The sequence below is a fragment of the Phaethon aethereus genome (assembly GCF_964289735.1).
Source record: "Phaethon aethereus genome assembly, chromosome: 1".
In the NCBI taxonomy this organism is placed as follows: Eukaryota; Metazoa; Chordata; class Aves; order Phaethontiformes; family Phaethontidae; genus Phaethon; species Phaethon aethereus.
Window position 1 is genome coordinate 35525499 of NC_138575.1, and position 15958 is coordinate 35541456.

Sequence of the window (15958 nt, forward strand, 5' to 3'; positions counted from 1 at the left end):
AAGTCAAAATAGTGCTTTTGAGGTCCATTAAGAATTTTTGGTACAAAAAATAATAGTGTTTCTCTCTCTCATTGGTTATTTAAACACTTTGCTGTAAATTAAAGAGTTATTTCTCACATCAAATGGTTCCATTAGGCACATTCAAGTAAAATAACAAAATATCCAAGTAACAATGACAAAAGCCAAACATGGCTTGATAAAAGTCTACAGAGAGTTCTGTCCATTCTCTGGAATGGAATAAAGTTGTCACTTCCTTCAGCCAGACACTCACGTGGTTTGATGTTAATATCCACTTCCATCATGCAGAATAGTTTCTTAGAGACAGAGTTCGGGTGTTCTACAATCAGAAGAACCATCAACAAAGAATCTGCATTTTAAAGGAAGCCGAATAGCTCATTTTCATTCTCAGTAGGTATCTGAGTGAACACTGGCATTTGAAGTGGAGTATTAGAGATTAAACCAGGACAGTTAATGGCCATCCGATGCAACATTCTGGGTCCAGTCTAGAATAATCAGTGTCATACACCCAATCATCACAAGTATACCACTTAAAAAGAAGAACGCAGCCTGAAAAAAGAAAACATAAAAGAAGTATTTCAGTTTCTGCTACTATGCCCATAAAGTCATGCCCATTTATGGCACAAATGCCATTGCTCATGGAGGACAAATGAAAAGAGACATGAGATCACAGTAAACAATATGGAGCTAGGTACATTTCTCATACTTGGAGTCCTTTTTCAAATAAAAAAGTACATGTATTTTCAGCATAGCAGACTTCACCCTCAGCTGAGGGAAATGAATGTAGCTGCTGATACCAGTCAGGCTGTGCCACTGTGCTGACTTGATTCTGACTCAGTCTAAGATTTGATTCCGACTGAGCATGTCCAAGATCAGTAAGAGCACCGAGATCAGTCAGGATGACCCAAGCGATTGGTGGAGGCCAGCTTTTATGGGGTAAAATTATGTAAATAAGTCTTGAAAGAAAATTTAAAGGACAATGACAAGACTTTTTTAGTATAGTTTTTAAGAGTAATCTATTGAAATCTGATTATCAGCAACAGAATGACAGAGTTATTGTTGAGATTGGGGGTTGGGGGAGAGAGATGTCACTGAAGTTAACTGAGTCTTGTGATGGCTACCTTCTCAGTTTTGAGTACCTATGCAACTCCCATGTGTTGATTAAGAACACATGAAATGCCAATTCACTGACTACCTTCACTAGGACTTCAAAATTCTTAAATCATGAAGTTCTAGCTCTGAATTAGTAAGCAAGTATAACTATTACATATTTGTCTGTACATACCCCGATCTTTTGCACTGAATTAATTGGTTCCTTCTTCACTAATTTGATGTAGAAGGCAGAAGGAAGTATAAAAATCAGCATGGCAGCTGCAGATGCACCTGTATTTAAAAAGCATAGGAATAAATATTCATAAATAGGTAAATATAATTTAGTTAGATCAGAATTGCATTTTCTGAGATTTGGAAGACTACTTGAACTGATATGAAAATGCTTACCAATGAATCCAAAGATGTCTCGAATAGTAGGGACAAAGATAACAAGCATGTTGGTAAATGCCAGAAGAGAAACTGTAATGGAACAGTGACGCCACCATCTAAACTCCTTCCCTGCCCACAGCAGCTGGGTAATGGAACTGCGGATCTTTTGAAGAGAAGGAAAAACCTGTTTAGTCTTCACTGTGGAAGTGGGTGACTGTCGCCCCTGAGTTAAGACCTTCCTTCTGACAGTATTTTAACATAATTTTCCTGAACGCTTCAGATTTTAATAAAAGTTAAAAGACATGACAGTAATTTTTAAAAATATTTACTTCCTGCACTGAAGACGCAACTCTGTTTCTGGTCTCTTTTTCTTTTCAGTGATTTAGATTTTCAAAGCACAGGCAGTAACGGAGAAAATGCAAGGGAAAACACCTTTCTATAACAAAAATACACCCCATGGATTTTTATAACACCTAAGGATGCTGCTCAACAATACACACCTACGTAGCCAAAATTCACGTTCACCATGTACTTACAAAAACACACTGACTTTTGTAAGCCGATAACATAATAGCGCAAGTACTTTCATAGGGGGCAATCTGTTCTACTCTCCCAATAAAACCATACCAAGAAAACAATATAACTGAAGGTATTTGTATCTACTGCTTTGTAAATGTTGCCTATTTATTTATTTGAATTAACAGTATAGAGATATTTCATCAGGCTTATTAGAATAAATGCCCTTTTTCCATTAAGAGAAAAATTCTGTAAATTAATAAATCGGAGTTGCCAAATCAGTAAATGACTGCAGCAGAACAGGTGAGGCAAAAAAACCACCAGATAGCAAGATTTAAAAAAAATAATCACTTACTGGGAAAATAACTACAGGTACAGTAAGAGTTACAGCCATAAGTACAGCGAGACGCACAATAAGAAGCAGCACATCAGCTCCCAGATAAGCAGAGTAGGTATGAAGCAGCTCTGGTTCAACTTTTCCTATAAAGAAAATAGTATTTTAATTAGATGTACCTGACATACTTCTCAAAAACCGCTTCTGCTCTAAATCTTAAGTGAATTCTACAGTTACAGCAATATGAATTGAATGCCTCAACAGCTCCTGTAAGCATGTCTCCGTTTTACACAGGGATAACTTGGAGGCATTGAATCTGTTTTATTCCAGTTTTAATCCTGTGCCTTGGGCCTAATTCTACTACTGATCTTCTTTTGGGTGTGTGCTTATAAAAATATTAAGAAAAAAACCCAAACAGCATGTATTTAGAACCCACAGTAAATGCTTGCTTGCTCTAACTTAAAAATAGTATGTGGTTTTGCAGAACATAATTCCCTTAAAAGAAAGCAGAGAAGGTAATATTCACCATAAAATGTCAGGTATCCGAAGAGAGCAGCCAATAAATACATGAGGAACATGGCAAAAAAAGATACATAGGACACATTCATCATTCTTTTACGGCTTCGGCTAGAAGAAAGAGAAAAAGAAACATTGTTAGCAATGAGAACATACTGGTTTATACTACTTTTGTTTGTTTAGTGAAGTTACAGAGACATATCTAACATTTACCTTTTCAGTTCTTCATAGATAGGAAGAATTGCAGGATGGCAGACAAAAGAAAATGTTAGGATTGGGACAGCATAGACAGTCTGAAAAACAGAAGTATGTTTTTCTTAAGTATCTCAACAGACATTAGAAATTTAAATATTTCCTCTAGATTTTTCAGATTTCACTTAGGTATCAGTTTAGTTTTTCATAAAGACTAGCTATTCTTCACAACTGAAACTTTAAGAAAATAGGGAGTTGTTGGTTTAATTTTTGTCAAACACAGACCCTAAGGTACCAAACACTCTCAAATCTCACTGAAGTCCATGCTGAGCTGAATGTATTCGCATTCAGAGTTACATTCTGCCTCTCATAGGCTTAAGTCATCATAGCCTGATATTGGTACTGGCTACTACACATACTTCTTTCCTGTGTGTGGAGGTTCACCACTACAATTGGGAGCATTCATGAAAGTCGAGACTTTGTGACTGGGAACTTGAAGTCTATTCCAAACCCTGGTATACATTCCCCATTCACATACTTTTACTATTTACTGCATCTTCTTCTGGAATCTACTTTTTAAAATACTTTGCTAATTTACTTGAACAGAACTTGAGAAAGCTTGGGAAATGCTGTGCTGACAAATGAGAGACGCGGTTATTGCCACTCATCTCAGGCAGGCACCTCAAGTTCCTCTAAATTCTGTGCATTTGGAGTGTGGAAACATCCAGTCCACAGGAGGTAAACAGTGCCTAACTCCACTGGAACAGAAAGTCTTAGCACATCCCAAGTTTACAACTGGGCAATTACTTGGAAGGAAAAATGACTTTATTTATCTGCTACGTATTTAGTCTCAGTTATTTTCAAGACAGAGTCTGATTTTTAGTCAGTTACCTGTGAATTGAAGATGAAATATTTTGGCTTGCACAAATCATCACTTGTTATGTTTTCATCTACCAAAGGTGCCAGCGTCACATTTATTAATGTCATGTTCATGATGTCACTGTCCATAGGACAAGGAATCTGAAACATCTTCCAAATTACCTAGAAATAAAGCCATGTAGTTATTGTTATTTTACCTAATGCAGTATCTGAAACTTTTCAGAAACTACGTTTAAATTCACTTTGAAATGCAGCTTTACAAGCGCTGTAAGTCCACAAGATTATACTTACAACAATCAGAAAGAAGACCATGCAAAGTAGAGAAAAGCCGCTGGTATAACCCAGATATCCTGTGTTCAAGAAAGATAAAGAAATCTAAGGTACAATAAACAGTAACACCATTCATGTCATAACATTATGACAAAATCTACTCTGTCAGTTATCTCTTTAGATTGCATTTTCTTAGTGTTACATAGAACAAGTTAATTACTCATTGACTTTGTGATAATCTCAACCCAGATTTGAAAGTTCTCAAAGACACATTAGGCTCTGTACATACAGCAAGTCGGTAATATCAATCTTTGTAACATAAAAAGAACCCACAAAACACAACAAAAACCCCCACCAACAACTACGTAAACTGTTTATTTCATGCTAAGAATGATTATAGGATTAATTCTAATAGAATGCACTACTGAGATAACTTAGCCTTTTCCCTTCTGTTTTTATTGATCCACCTAATTTGCAGAAAGCAGTAACTTGAGAAAGTAATTAACATCGAGACTCAGTTAGGAAGGTTCCACTACAGGATTCTCTGCATAAATACTGTTAACTGAACTGTTCACATGTATCACTGAATTACAGTCAGTCACTTCAGATAAAGCACCTGGTATGAATATTCTGCTAGTGCTTGGCATCTAAAATGAAAAAGGTGACTTCTACTTACATTCCAAAGACAATTTAACTGCACAGGGCTAGCATCTATGTTCTTTTAAGGCTGTTACAGGACAGCTAATAACACTATTAGCTAATAACACTATTATACTATTTCACTACTGAACAAAACAGGTCAAACTTTGTGGTGAGAACACAAACAGAAAGGTACTGTTGAGCCTGTTCTAAAGCTACCCTGTCTATTGTCCTTCTGTTTTCCACAAACACTTCTGTAACTTAAGATACCTGTCTTAATCTTTTTTTTTTTTTTTTCTTAGCTTTTAAAGTAGACTGACAGTAATTGCCTAAACATGGATTAGTCCCAAGAGAAGTCTGGAGACAGCTGTTAAGTCACATAGTACTTTAAGACTCAAATATCATATAAACCCACTTTGCCACATTATTTTCAGTGCGTTTTTATTTTGCTTGTACTCTACTGCTTACCTAAATTTTTCAGTAAGGACAGGGGAAGAATGAGGATGACAGACACCAGCAGCACTAAATAGTCGCCGTTAAGATACCATTCTCTGTAGAAAAAAAGGTAATATTTGTAAGCAATCAAAAGTATTTAAAAATTACAACATTTGCAGTTTAGTCTTCACTCTCATCTTCTCCTATAACATATGGCTTCTTAAAAACATGTAGTACCTGATGTCACAAAGGATTAGCATTCAACTTACTGTACAGACCTAACGCCCTACAATACCTTCTCATCTCACCCCAAACCTGCATTGTGCCTTTCCTTTAGTGTCCTTTTCTAAAATTAATATGCATCTGAAAGTCAGAAGACAGGGAAGTAAATGACTGATTAGGAAAAAAGTCAACTGGGATCAATCAGGGAAAAATAGTAATTTGATCATATATTGGTTCCCAACTCTCCAGATGTATGAGAATATTGCAGGGCCCCAGCAGGGTGGTGATCCACTTCTAATGGAATTCTGTTTGGTGCCCTCCGAGAGTTAAAAGAAAAACAGGTGAGGGCTAGAGTTAAGGCAACAGCTCAAGCCCACTGGCCGAGAAAACTCCAGTAAGCTCTGGGAGTCTCTTGGAGGCACGTTTAGTCCCTTCAGTAGGGAAACTATGTAGAAGAACCTCAGAAGTTTTTTCCTTCAGATCATTTTTGCCATTTATTCCATAAGAAGCAGCAGTTATGTTTTGACAGAACATTTTCAAGAATTTAAGAACATCTAGAAGATTAACAATCTTCCTTTGAAACACAGAAAAACAAGGTTAGATCTGTGAAAATATAATGTAATTTCACTGAACTAACAGAAAAACTGATCTTGAGTATTTAATCGTGACAGGGTAACTGCTTTCTTCATCTGTCCTACAGTATCATCCTATATACTTTAAGCAATAGTGACACTAAGCATTTATTCCCAAATATTAATACTTTATTCCCTGTTATGGTATCATCTAACAGTATTTATTTTAAAATGGACTGTATACTATTGAGGTAAACAAAGAAAAATTAATGGCCTAATTGGAAATTTGTGCATTCAAAATCAATTGCTGAAATCTAAGCCTATACATGGCAGTGGAAATACGGAATAACTTTAACAGACTTGCTCTGGATTTATGTAGTAAAGGCAAAACCAATTTGGTCATCTCTTTCCCCAGTTTCACCTGGGGTAACTAAATGTAAAAAAAGTATTTTAGAAAGTTCAGGCATGTAGAACATTAACATCATGTACCTTTTGTTGTCTTTTTTAAAAAATGTAGTAGTCTTGTGGTAAATTTAAAAGAAATGACAGCACAGATTCCTTGCATTTGATGCAATCATAAGAATGTGCACTGTTACTGTGCATGCCCCACATGGAGGCCATCAGGACTTTCAGACCAAGGACTTAAAAAATTTTTCTGTGCTGAAGAGTGAAGAATGGGGTTGCATAGCTTTTAAATACAGCTATTTTAAAAATTGGCAAATGAATTTTAATAATGGAGCTAGTATTTGTAATATTGTCTCAGAATTCCAGAATATCTTCTACAGTAAGCATTATTTTGGGACATTTAAACAGGTAAGTGCTTACATTTTAGGCACCAGGCTGCCAGAGTGGAATCCATGCCAATGGTAGCCACCCAGACTCCCCTAAGCAACGCATGGAGAGAGTCAGTTAAACGGGGTCCACAATTGTCAGAGCACTGAGAAAAGATTTACTTTAAATCAGTGTACAGCCACCTAGTATCAGCCAACAAGAAAACACTTAAAATACAAATCTCAATTTCTTAATTTTGTGTGCCAGATATTGCAGAGCAGCAGCTGTATCCAGTGAGGTTCACAGCCTCTAACTTTCCCTCCTGAACTGCAACCGATTTTGAATTCTTCTTTGAAGATGGGACAGTGAAAAATACTTGCCTCCAAGCCCCCTCCTAAGTACTGGCTATCCAGGGACTTTCTTAAGAATTGGAAAGTAAGGACTTGAATTCAGCCAAAGGAGGGAAATGAACCTTCCTAGCAAAGAATTTGTAACCACTATACTATTAAGTAAATATGTTGCGTGCATTCTTCAAGTACATTAAAAAAAAAAAAAAAAGATGGCTAGCGCTGTTGTCATGACAATATCTATCAGCAAGCTGTATGAACACCACCAAATGGCTTGAACCCCTTGGGGAACACAGGCAGAAAAATGCCTACCTTCTGAACTCAGGCTTAGGTGTAAGTTGGAGTCTTGAGCTGCTCAGCCCTCTCAAGACTGGGACACTTCAGGACAAGGCACAGAAGTACAACTCTGAAGAGTGAGATTTATAGCACTTAACTCTATCCATCTGAAGTCAGGCATCTTGTTTTAGATAGCTGTTTTTACATACCCTCTCAATATAGAGTGACATGATAAATTGCTCTTTGGAGATGCCCAAAACAGGTGCCTAAGCCAGGTGCACTGCACTGACCACTACAGAGAATCACTTTTCTCCATTGATTATACAAAGACCAGAGTAACAATGAGCTCAAAATCTAACTTTCAGACAGTATAGTTAGATAAAATGAACCCTACCCAAGGCACCCACTTTTAAAGCCAAGCAGGAAAGCCACCATGCAGTCAAGGTGTCTCCAGGGCTAAATGGCAATCCGCCCACCACTTTAGTCTTGGGCATGTAAACTCTGGTTTAGTTCAATGCTTAGTCCCCATATCTTTTTGGGAACTGTTCCTTAAGACATTCATTACATAACTCCACCTTACTCTTACATTTAATCACTTCCCACAATATTAACACTAGAAAACAAAAATAATCAGTCCAAACCAGTTGGAACACAGTAAGAAAAAAACCACACAAACCAACCATAACCACATTTACCTTTCCTTATCAAGAGTATGTACTGACCGGTACATACATGAACACTTACCTGATGTTCTTTAGAGAACAGCTTTCTCTAATATGATGCGATACCTGTATTTTTCTACCCTTTTCCCAAGGACAGGCTGGATCTAAATGAAGTGGAGCACTCAGGGGAAGGGCAAACTTACTGTAGCTCTGAGTAAGAAGCTACCCTATGGTGTACCGAACGTGGTCTTCATATAAAAATATATACAGTCTCCGTATTTGTTTCTCCTAATAGTTCCTCTGATGAGGAGTTCTAACACCTACCCTGTGGTCTCTTCGATGTTCATAAATGTCTTGATGACCAATGGTAACTCATATTTCACTATGAAGAGGTAGCTTGACATAGCTGTAGGTGAATAACATCATAGATCATTACAAATATAGAATATGTCACAAGATGCAAGAATCACATAACATGTTTCATAACTTCACTTGAACACAAGCAGTTAATGAACACATGTTGTGTGAAAAAAAAAAAGTCTCCAAGAATAAGTAGGGAACAATTACTAGTGACAGCATAGACATTTTAAGATCTTGTCCTCACCTCCAATGTTCTGCATTGTAATTGATCCAGAAGCAGCAAGTTTTCCAGCCATACCAAATGCCTTCATTCCCAACTGCTCATACAATAAAGATCCTGAATGAAAACAAAAATGATGCATTGGAAAGGTGTGTTTCACAAAGATACCATATGAACCAAATACACTATGTTTGTAAAACAGTAATTTGCCATACCTCCTTCATTGGCAGTCTTCAAAAGGAGATGCACTGAATACAAAGAAAATATTGAGACAAACAGCAGGAGTATCCTGGGGGGCAGAAAACACACAAATTTTTAACAGCCATAAATGACTTAGGGTAGTCTTATTAAATAAAGGCAGATCAAACATAAAAATTAATCATATTAAAATATTATCTGGGAAAAAACTGTAGATTCTCAGGCCAGCTAAAAGCGTCCTGTAATGCCTAGTTTAGAGAGGATTTTATATTAAAATGCATTTCAGTGGCATACAGAGAAATTCTAGTGTAGGATTAAACAACGCTTATACTTAGTGTAAAGTGGCATAACCACCAGAAAGAGTCAGGCCACAGTAATTGGCTACATTTGATATAAATAACAAAGTATCAATGGATTTTTTTTTTTGTATCACTGTAAGAAACTGTATTTCTCCCGTCTTCCTATCCTTGTTCAACAGTGTGTCATAAATCTATTCAACATTCAGTTGTGACTGACTGTAGCTAAAGTGAAGATTATCTTTTGGTCTTAAGCAAATCAGCTTTTCAGCTTAAACCTGTGTTAAGTCTTTTTTTATGTAAAGATGAATCTGCAAAAGCCTTAAAGAATGGACTGAATATTGAGCAAATGGAAATACGTATTTATCATCATTAAAAAAAACACCCCCCCCCAAATACTTTCTTTGCTCAAAAGTCACTCTTTATGTGTGCTTACATGGGAATCACTAGTGGCTTGCTTATCTTCCCCACAGCTTTTACAAGCAATATATGTTATTTCCAGAAGCACATTGCAACATCCAAAACGCGGATCTCTCAACAACAAATCCCTCCCACAACAAATGCACTTCCTGCAGTGGCACACTAGGGGGGACTTCTCGGCTGCTGAAGAACGCAGCGGAAAATTACAACACGTTCAGAAAACCCCCAACCTTTATTATACATTCTGCTTTACAGGAAAGCTAAGAATCAGCGAATCTGCTCAAAACCGGCAAGCTCCATTTAGTGTTCCCAGAGTACACTTTACACTTCCTTTTGTGTCATTCTTAAGGTTGGCGAAACTAGTAAACACGGCCCAAAGAACTGGAAACAAGAAGGTCTGAGAAAAGCTTTGCAGCTCTGTACAAGGAATCCAGGAAACTTGTGTTTCTGTGCCAATTCAACACCAACACATGCACACAAATAAACCTCTGTATTTCTGACAGGTAGAGATTAATCAGGATTTAATTCAGCCATCAACTAGGAACAGCACAGCGAAGTGTGCAAGGGTTACATTTCATTAAAACAGTGCAGATCCCGGACCCCTCAGTCCTGACCTCGAATGGCTGCACTACAGTGTTGACAAGATCAATCAGCAAACTCATCGCAAAGCTCACTCAGTTTCTGGCTTCCAGACCGTATCATTCATTTATTTAGTGCTGACACAAGTGACAAGTCACAGCACTGACACAAGTGACTCCGCACAGACTTTGAAGAATTTACTGCCTTGATCAACTGCATCTGGATCTGTAACCCAGTTATTAAAGGATGTCTGCAATGCCCTCAGTGCCATCATAAGCCCTCAGTATCATCAGTGATTGACTGCTTTCCCGCACTGGAAGTATACCAACTACGTTAAGTTTTGAAAGGTCTCTGAATTGGTACTAATGCAAATAGATCTGAACGCAGTATCTGAAAAGGAAAAGTAACTAAATGACTTCAGCACAGAGTTGTTAAATTGACAGTTTTAAACATTTTTTCTTCAGAAAAAAGGACCTCCACTGTATGCAAATCTGTTCAAATATCTAAACCTTAAATTCTTTTTTTTTCTCTCCTCAGAGACATTCCAATGTGCATGACACTAATTATATGTGCTGCAGAACATCTTTAGAGCATGAAACTGCTGTGTAGATATGAAGCATCTCTCTCCCCTGAATTCATGCTGCTAAGCTGTTCATTCAGTTTAGCATCATCTAAGTAAGTGAAAGTCTTAGCAAAAAATTCACAAATCACCATATATTTAAAATTAAATCCTTTGGATCAAGACTTTACACATTGGTTGTTTCCTCGGGAAAACCACTCTGCTATACTGTGAAATATCTGGATGTAAATCTGACCTACAACTTTCTGGAAATCTGGGAACAAAGTAAGGCAAATTTCAAATCTAAACGCTACTCTTCACTTGTTCTTGAACATTCAGCACATGTATTTATTTCCGGGACAAAAATACAAAGTTCCTTTAAACATAGCCACGGATTTCCATCTGCTCTCAGTCACTGATGTTACATGTTGTGTGAGCTGAACTGCCTCCAACGTATGGAGAATGTCGTTTCCCAAGACATTTAGAAGCACTGCGCATAACTGCTTCCTCCTGCCATTTCCAGATACATTACTACAGTCTTGTCTTATACCTGGCAGCTTTTTCCAACACAGACACACCAATAAAGATATGCTGGTTATTCCACATCCCTCCCTTGCAGGGAGATTGCAATTTTTCTAAGTGTAGCTGAAACCAGTTCCCTGAATTGAGTAGAAGCGTAGCAATAAAAAGGATTCCTTTGTTGGTGTAAGTACATCGCACCTCTATAGGCACAACTATGTCAGCTGAGGAAAAGGGGACCACATTCCTGATTGGCAGGACTGGGACACAGGAATTTTTAAAGAGTAGACAGGGCCAGACTTGCCAGAGACAAAATAACCCTCTTCCACCTACATTTTTCTTCTAACTCTCTACAGCCTGATCCTGTACTTCTTGTGCAATTATGACTCCCACTAATTAAAAACTTTCTGCTGTCATTAGTTTCAATCAGTGAACTCTGAAGGAAAAAGATAATACAGATTTCAGTCCCTTAAGCAGAACCTCTCTTTTCCACTTGGATAATGGAATTTTCAAGGGAAGTCTATCAGTTATATATGGAGAAATTACAGCTAAGTAAAGGAAAATTCACCGTAAAAATGTTCTGTGGGTTGCAGAACTTGCAACGAATCTGTTTAATTTTTACAAGTACTTCTGAATGTATCACAACTTCTTAATTTAAAACAAGCCATGAATCATAAAATGCAATTCTGCACCTACGGCAATGACTGGGTATTTTGTAAAGGTCATATTTTTACATCAAGTATTTTTCCGTTATTAATTACAGAGCAGAAAGATTTTTTTTTTTTGATGAACCAAAAGATACTTACACAAAAAGAGCAATTCCAGTGTTAGCCATGGCATAAGAAAGACCAAGGATGCCACTACCCACAATAGCATTGCTCAGATTAAATACTGACATTCCAAAGGAAGTAGTACCCGGATGCTGAGAAGAGAGAGACAGGTAATAATTAATACAGAGTTATTACTTATTTCAGAATTAAAACAAACATAAATTTTTGCATAAATGCAAGAAAGCATTTTTTTTTTCTTTTTTGAAACGTCATTGCTATATACTTACATACTGAGTTTCGTATTTCTTCTTTCCAAGGTTGGAGTCGAGCAAGAAATTTTGATTTTCTGGATCAATATCCGCATAGTGGCTGTGAAAAAACATTGCATCATCAGTGACTACCACGGGCAACTTGCATATTCACTTCCCGTTTAGCATTTCCAATCCGGTTCAGAGGGAAACGAGAAAACCAACCGAATGACCCCAAAAAAGAACCCCTGCCCCCCCCAACCTGCCGTTCTGCCCAGTACGCAAAGCACTGCGCCTGTTTATGTCCGCAGTCATTTCCGCGCTTCTGCGACGCATGTCGACACGCGACACCTCCAGACCCGAGGCGGCGTTTTAAATTAGGGCTGGAGCGGGCGGCGGCCGCCCGCGGGGCGGCGGAGCCCCCTCACCTCTTCATGGCGGCCGGCTTGGTGGGGTAGGGGTAGCTGAAGTCGTTGCTGTTGGAGCTGTAGCTGCTGCTGTCCTCGTCGGGGGAGATGTTGAACTTGCCCATCTCGGCGCTACTCATGGCGGCGGGGCCGGGGCTCGGCGGCCGCTCTTTTGTCCTTGGCGGCGGGGCTCGCCGCGCCTGCGGAGGCGGGAGGGCGACGTCAGTGTTGCCGCAGCGGGGGCCGCGGCCCGTCACGTGGCCGGCGCGCGCCCGCGGCTCGGCGGCCCCCGCCCGCCGCCCAGTGGAAAAGTACCAGGCGCGCGCCGGGCAGGGGGCGCGCGCGGGGCGGGGGGCGCGCGGGCAGACAAAGGTGAGCCCCGCGGAGGGGCGGGGCGGGGCCGCCGGGGACCGGTACCTGCAGCGGCGGCGGGGACCGGGCCGGGGCATCCCCCCCCCGATAGCGGAGCGCAGACTGATGCAACACCGATGGGCGATTGTCACACTGGCGGCCGGAGACTCCCGTCCCGCGGCCGTCTCTGTGTTTACCTCCCTCCCTCCCCGCCGGCCACACCGGGCATCCCGGCGTTTTCAATGGAAAAACGCAAATCGGTGGCGGGACGGCACCGCGCCACAGTCGCTTGGGGTTTTTCCACCTTTCTGGGATGCGGCAGCGGCTCGTCCCAACGCGCACCCGCCGCCAGCACCGGGCATCCCGGCAGAGCCCGGCAGGGTCTCCGGCAGCGAGCCAAGACAAAGGCGCGGAGGACGAGCCGCGCTGCGCCCGAAAAGTCGCCCCGTTCCCCCCGGCAGCCGCGTAACGGCCGGCACCCGCCGCCGCGCCGTACCTTGTCCGCGGGAGCTGGAAAGCGAGGTTTCCTCCCGAAGCCTCGGAATAAGGAGGTGCCCCTCTCTCGCTGCTGCTGCTTCTTGCGAGGGAAAAAGCCCTTAACTGTAAAACGCCAGCGAAAACAAACCCCTAAAGAAATAAAGGCAGGGGAGGAAAAATCACTTCGAAAAGCCGGCGGTGTAAAGGGGAGGGAAGAGCAGCGTGCCCCAGTGCTCCGCCGGCGTCGGCGTCGCTCGCGCTCTGACGGCCCCCTCGGGGCGCCGCCGCTCTTCAGGCAGGAATGCGGGCGCGTCATCGCGGAGGGGCGCGGCGCCCGCCCGCCGCCGCGCCGCCCCCCGCCCTGCCCGACTGACCCCCTGCCGCCGCTCGCGCGGGGGGAGCGGGACGCATCGGCGGGTGCGGCACGCCCGGCTGAGGGGTGGAGGGCCATCACCGGCGTGCGCCCCGGGGGGGGGGGGGGGTCGGGAGCGGGGCCGCCAACGGTCGCTGGCTCCGAGCGACTGTGCCGGGGTGACGCTGGGGGCACAGTGGGGAGGGGAGGCTGCGGTGCTTGTCAGGAGCGCCCTGCCCGAGAGGTGCTTCCACATGCCCCGGTGCAGCACCTGCAACGTGGCTGCAGCAGCGGGTGCGAACGCACCGGGGGGTGGCTTCCTCCCCGCGTCCACCCTGCGGCTCCGGCGTTGCCCGGTAGCCTGGCGCCCGGCAGGGGGTGAGGTGCCGTCGGCCCATAGCTACGCGCTGCGGTCACTCGCTATTTTTAACACGCGTGCCAGCCCAGACCCGGGGGCAGCTGAAGGGCTCCCCGAACGCTTCCTCCGGGAAGGCAGCCGGAACGACAGCCTCACCCTAGCGATGCGGTGCAGGACAGACCCCGCTTGCGGCAGGAGAGAGGGGGGAAAAATATCCCGCTTCCTTCGCCCCAGGTCGTCACCCCAGAAACGTTTGAGGACTTTGCTGCTCGATCCCCCGTGGAAGGGGGCAGCGGGCCTTTATTGTTCGTCCCAGCCCCACCTCACGGACACGCAGCGAGGTCGCAGCTGCGGAGGCTCGGCACGGGCAGCGGGGGCCGATCGGGCCGCCGTTTCCTGAGGCGGGGGAGTTTCTGAGGCAGCCCCCCCGACCCCCGGCCGCGCTGCCCTCGCAGCACACTCCCACATGACTCTGGCGCCACCAGCCTCGAGTGTGAAGGACGGGCCACCGAGCCGTTCTGCCCCCGCGTTATCTCCTTCCCTCCCTTCGCGGCACCGAGGGCCTGCGGAAGGTGCGAGGGGCGGCCGGCAGCACAGCCTGGCTGCCTGTGCCGGATGGGGGCGGCCGCAGGGGCAGGGGAGCGGCTCGCGCCTCGAGGGGCCCCTGGGCTATCCCTGAGGTGAGACAGGGCGGGAGGACCCGGTACACCGGCCGCTGGGGCGGGCGGGAAACCGCCGGCCGGCGCGAGGCGGTGGCAGGCCGACCACTTGCACCAGGGAACGTTCTAGAGCGCCCCCGCCGCCGGAGAAGGAAGGGGGGTGTGGGGAAGGGGGGTGTGGGGAAGGGGCGGGGCCCGGCGAGAGCACGCGCAGGAGATGCGGAGCCGAAAATTTTCCATCACTGCAATTCTCCCCCCGCCCCCATCCGGCACGTGACGTCAGCGCCCCCTCTCCCTTCCCCCCTCCCCCCCACAGCAGACCGGCCTGGCCCGCGAGGCGGGGCGGGGCCGCGTGCACTGCGGCGCCTTCCCGCGCAGCCCCGGGGCAGAGGGGGGCGGCGGTGGCGTCGCACCTGCTTGGGCGGCGGGCCGGGGCGGCGGGCGGTGTGCGGCCCGGCCCGGGGCGGCCGCCAGCCGGAGCCAGGTCAGGCCGGTGAGGCCGCCGGGTGTCTCCGGCGCCGCCCGGCGCCTTGGCCGGGCGGTGCGAGGGGCCGGGCGGGCGTTCGGCGGGGGATGGTCGGGCAGCGGCCGCCCTGTAGCGGGCTTTGAAATCGCCCCGGAGGTCAGCTTAGGGCGCTTTGGGGCTGAACTCGCTGCCGTCCTAAGCACGTTCTGGTTCAGGGCGTTTGGGGGCCCAGCGTCCCCCGCTTGCAGGCAAGGCAAGGTGCAGCTTCGGGGGCTTGGGAGCAGCCGGCATTCTCCCTCCCCATGGGAATCGCGACTGCGTAACAACAGGCAATTCGCAACGGCCGCGGCAGTCTGGTGGGTTAAGCCGAAGGGCTGCACAGCTCCGCTGCAGAGTGCAATCGTAGAGACGTAACTATCCGTTCCGACGGGGAAGCCAGGTCATGCACCTTTTTGAACGAGAACAGCGAATGCCATGTGCGTTTTCCAGTCAATCCCATTCTTCAGGTGTTAGCAGTTCTGTGAAATTACAGTTTACATGGGAGAGGTCAAGGTGACCTGTTTACCGTGGGTTTTGCAAGTATAACAA

The 15958-nt window shown here is 44.4% G+C and overlaps 1 protein-coding gene across 1 annotated transcript; it reads right to left on the reverse strand.

Annotated features, from left to right (window-relative positions):
• Positions 1–329: 329 nt before the first annotated feature.
• SLC38A2 (solute carrier family 38 member 2) lies at positions 330–12847 on the reverse strand (the record flags this gene model as incomplete). The annotated part of the gene is made up of 15 exons (XM_081998844.1): positions 330–567; positions 1304–1401; positions 1519–1663; positions 2372–2496; positions 2877–2977; positions 3080–3159; positions 3950–4099; positions 4229–4287; positions 5315–5397; positions 8456–8537; positions 8736–8828; positions 8927–9000; positions 12089–12204; positions 12340–12421; positions 12729–12847. The coding sequence occupies 15 exons, from the start codon at positions 12845–12847 to the stop codon at positions 469–471; spliced, it is 1506 nt and encodes a 501-aa protein (XP_081854970.1). The 3' UTR covers positions 330–468.
• Positions 12848–15958: the final 3111 nt, after the last annotated feature.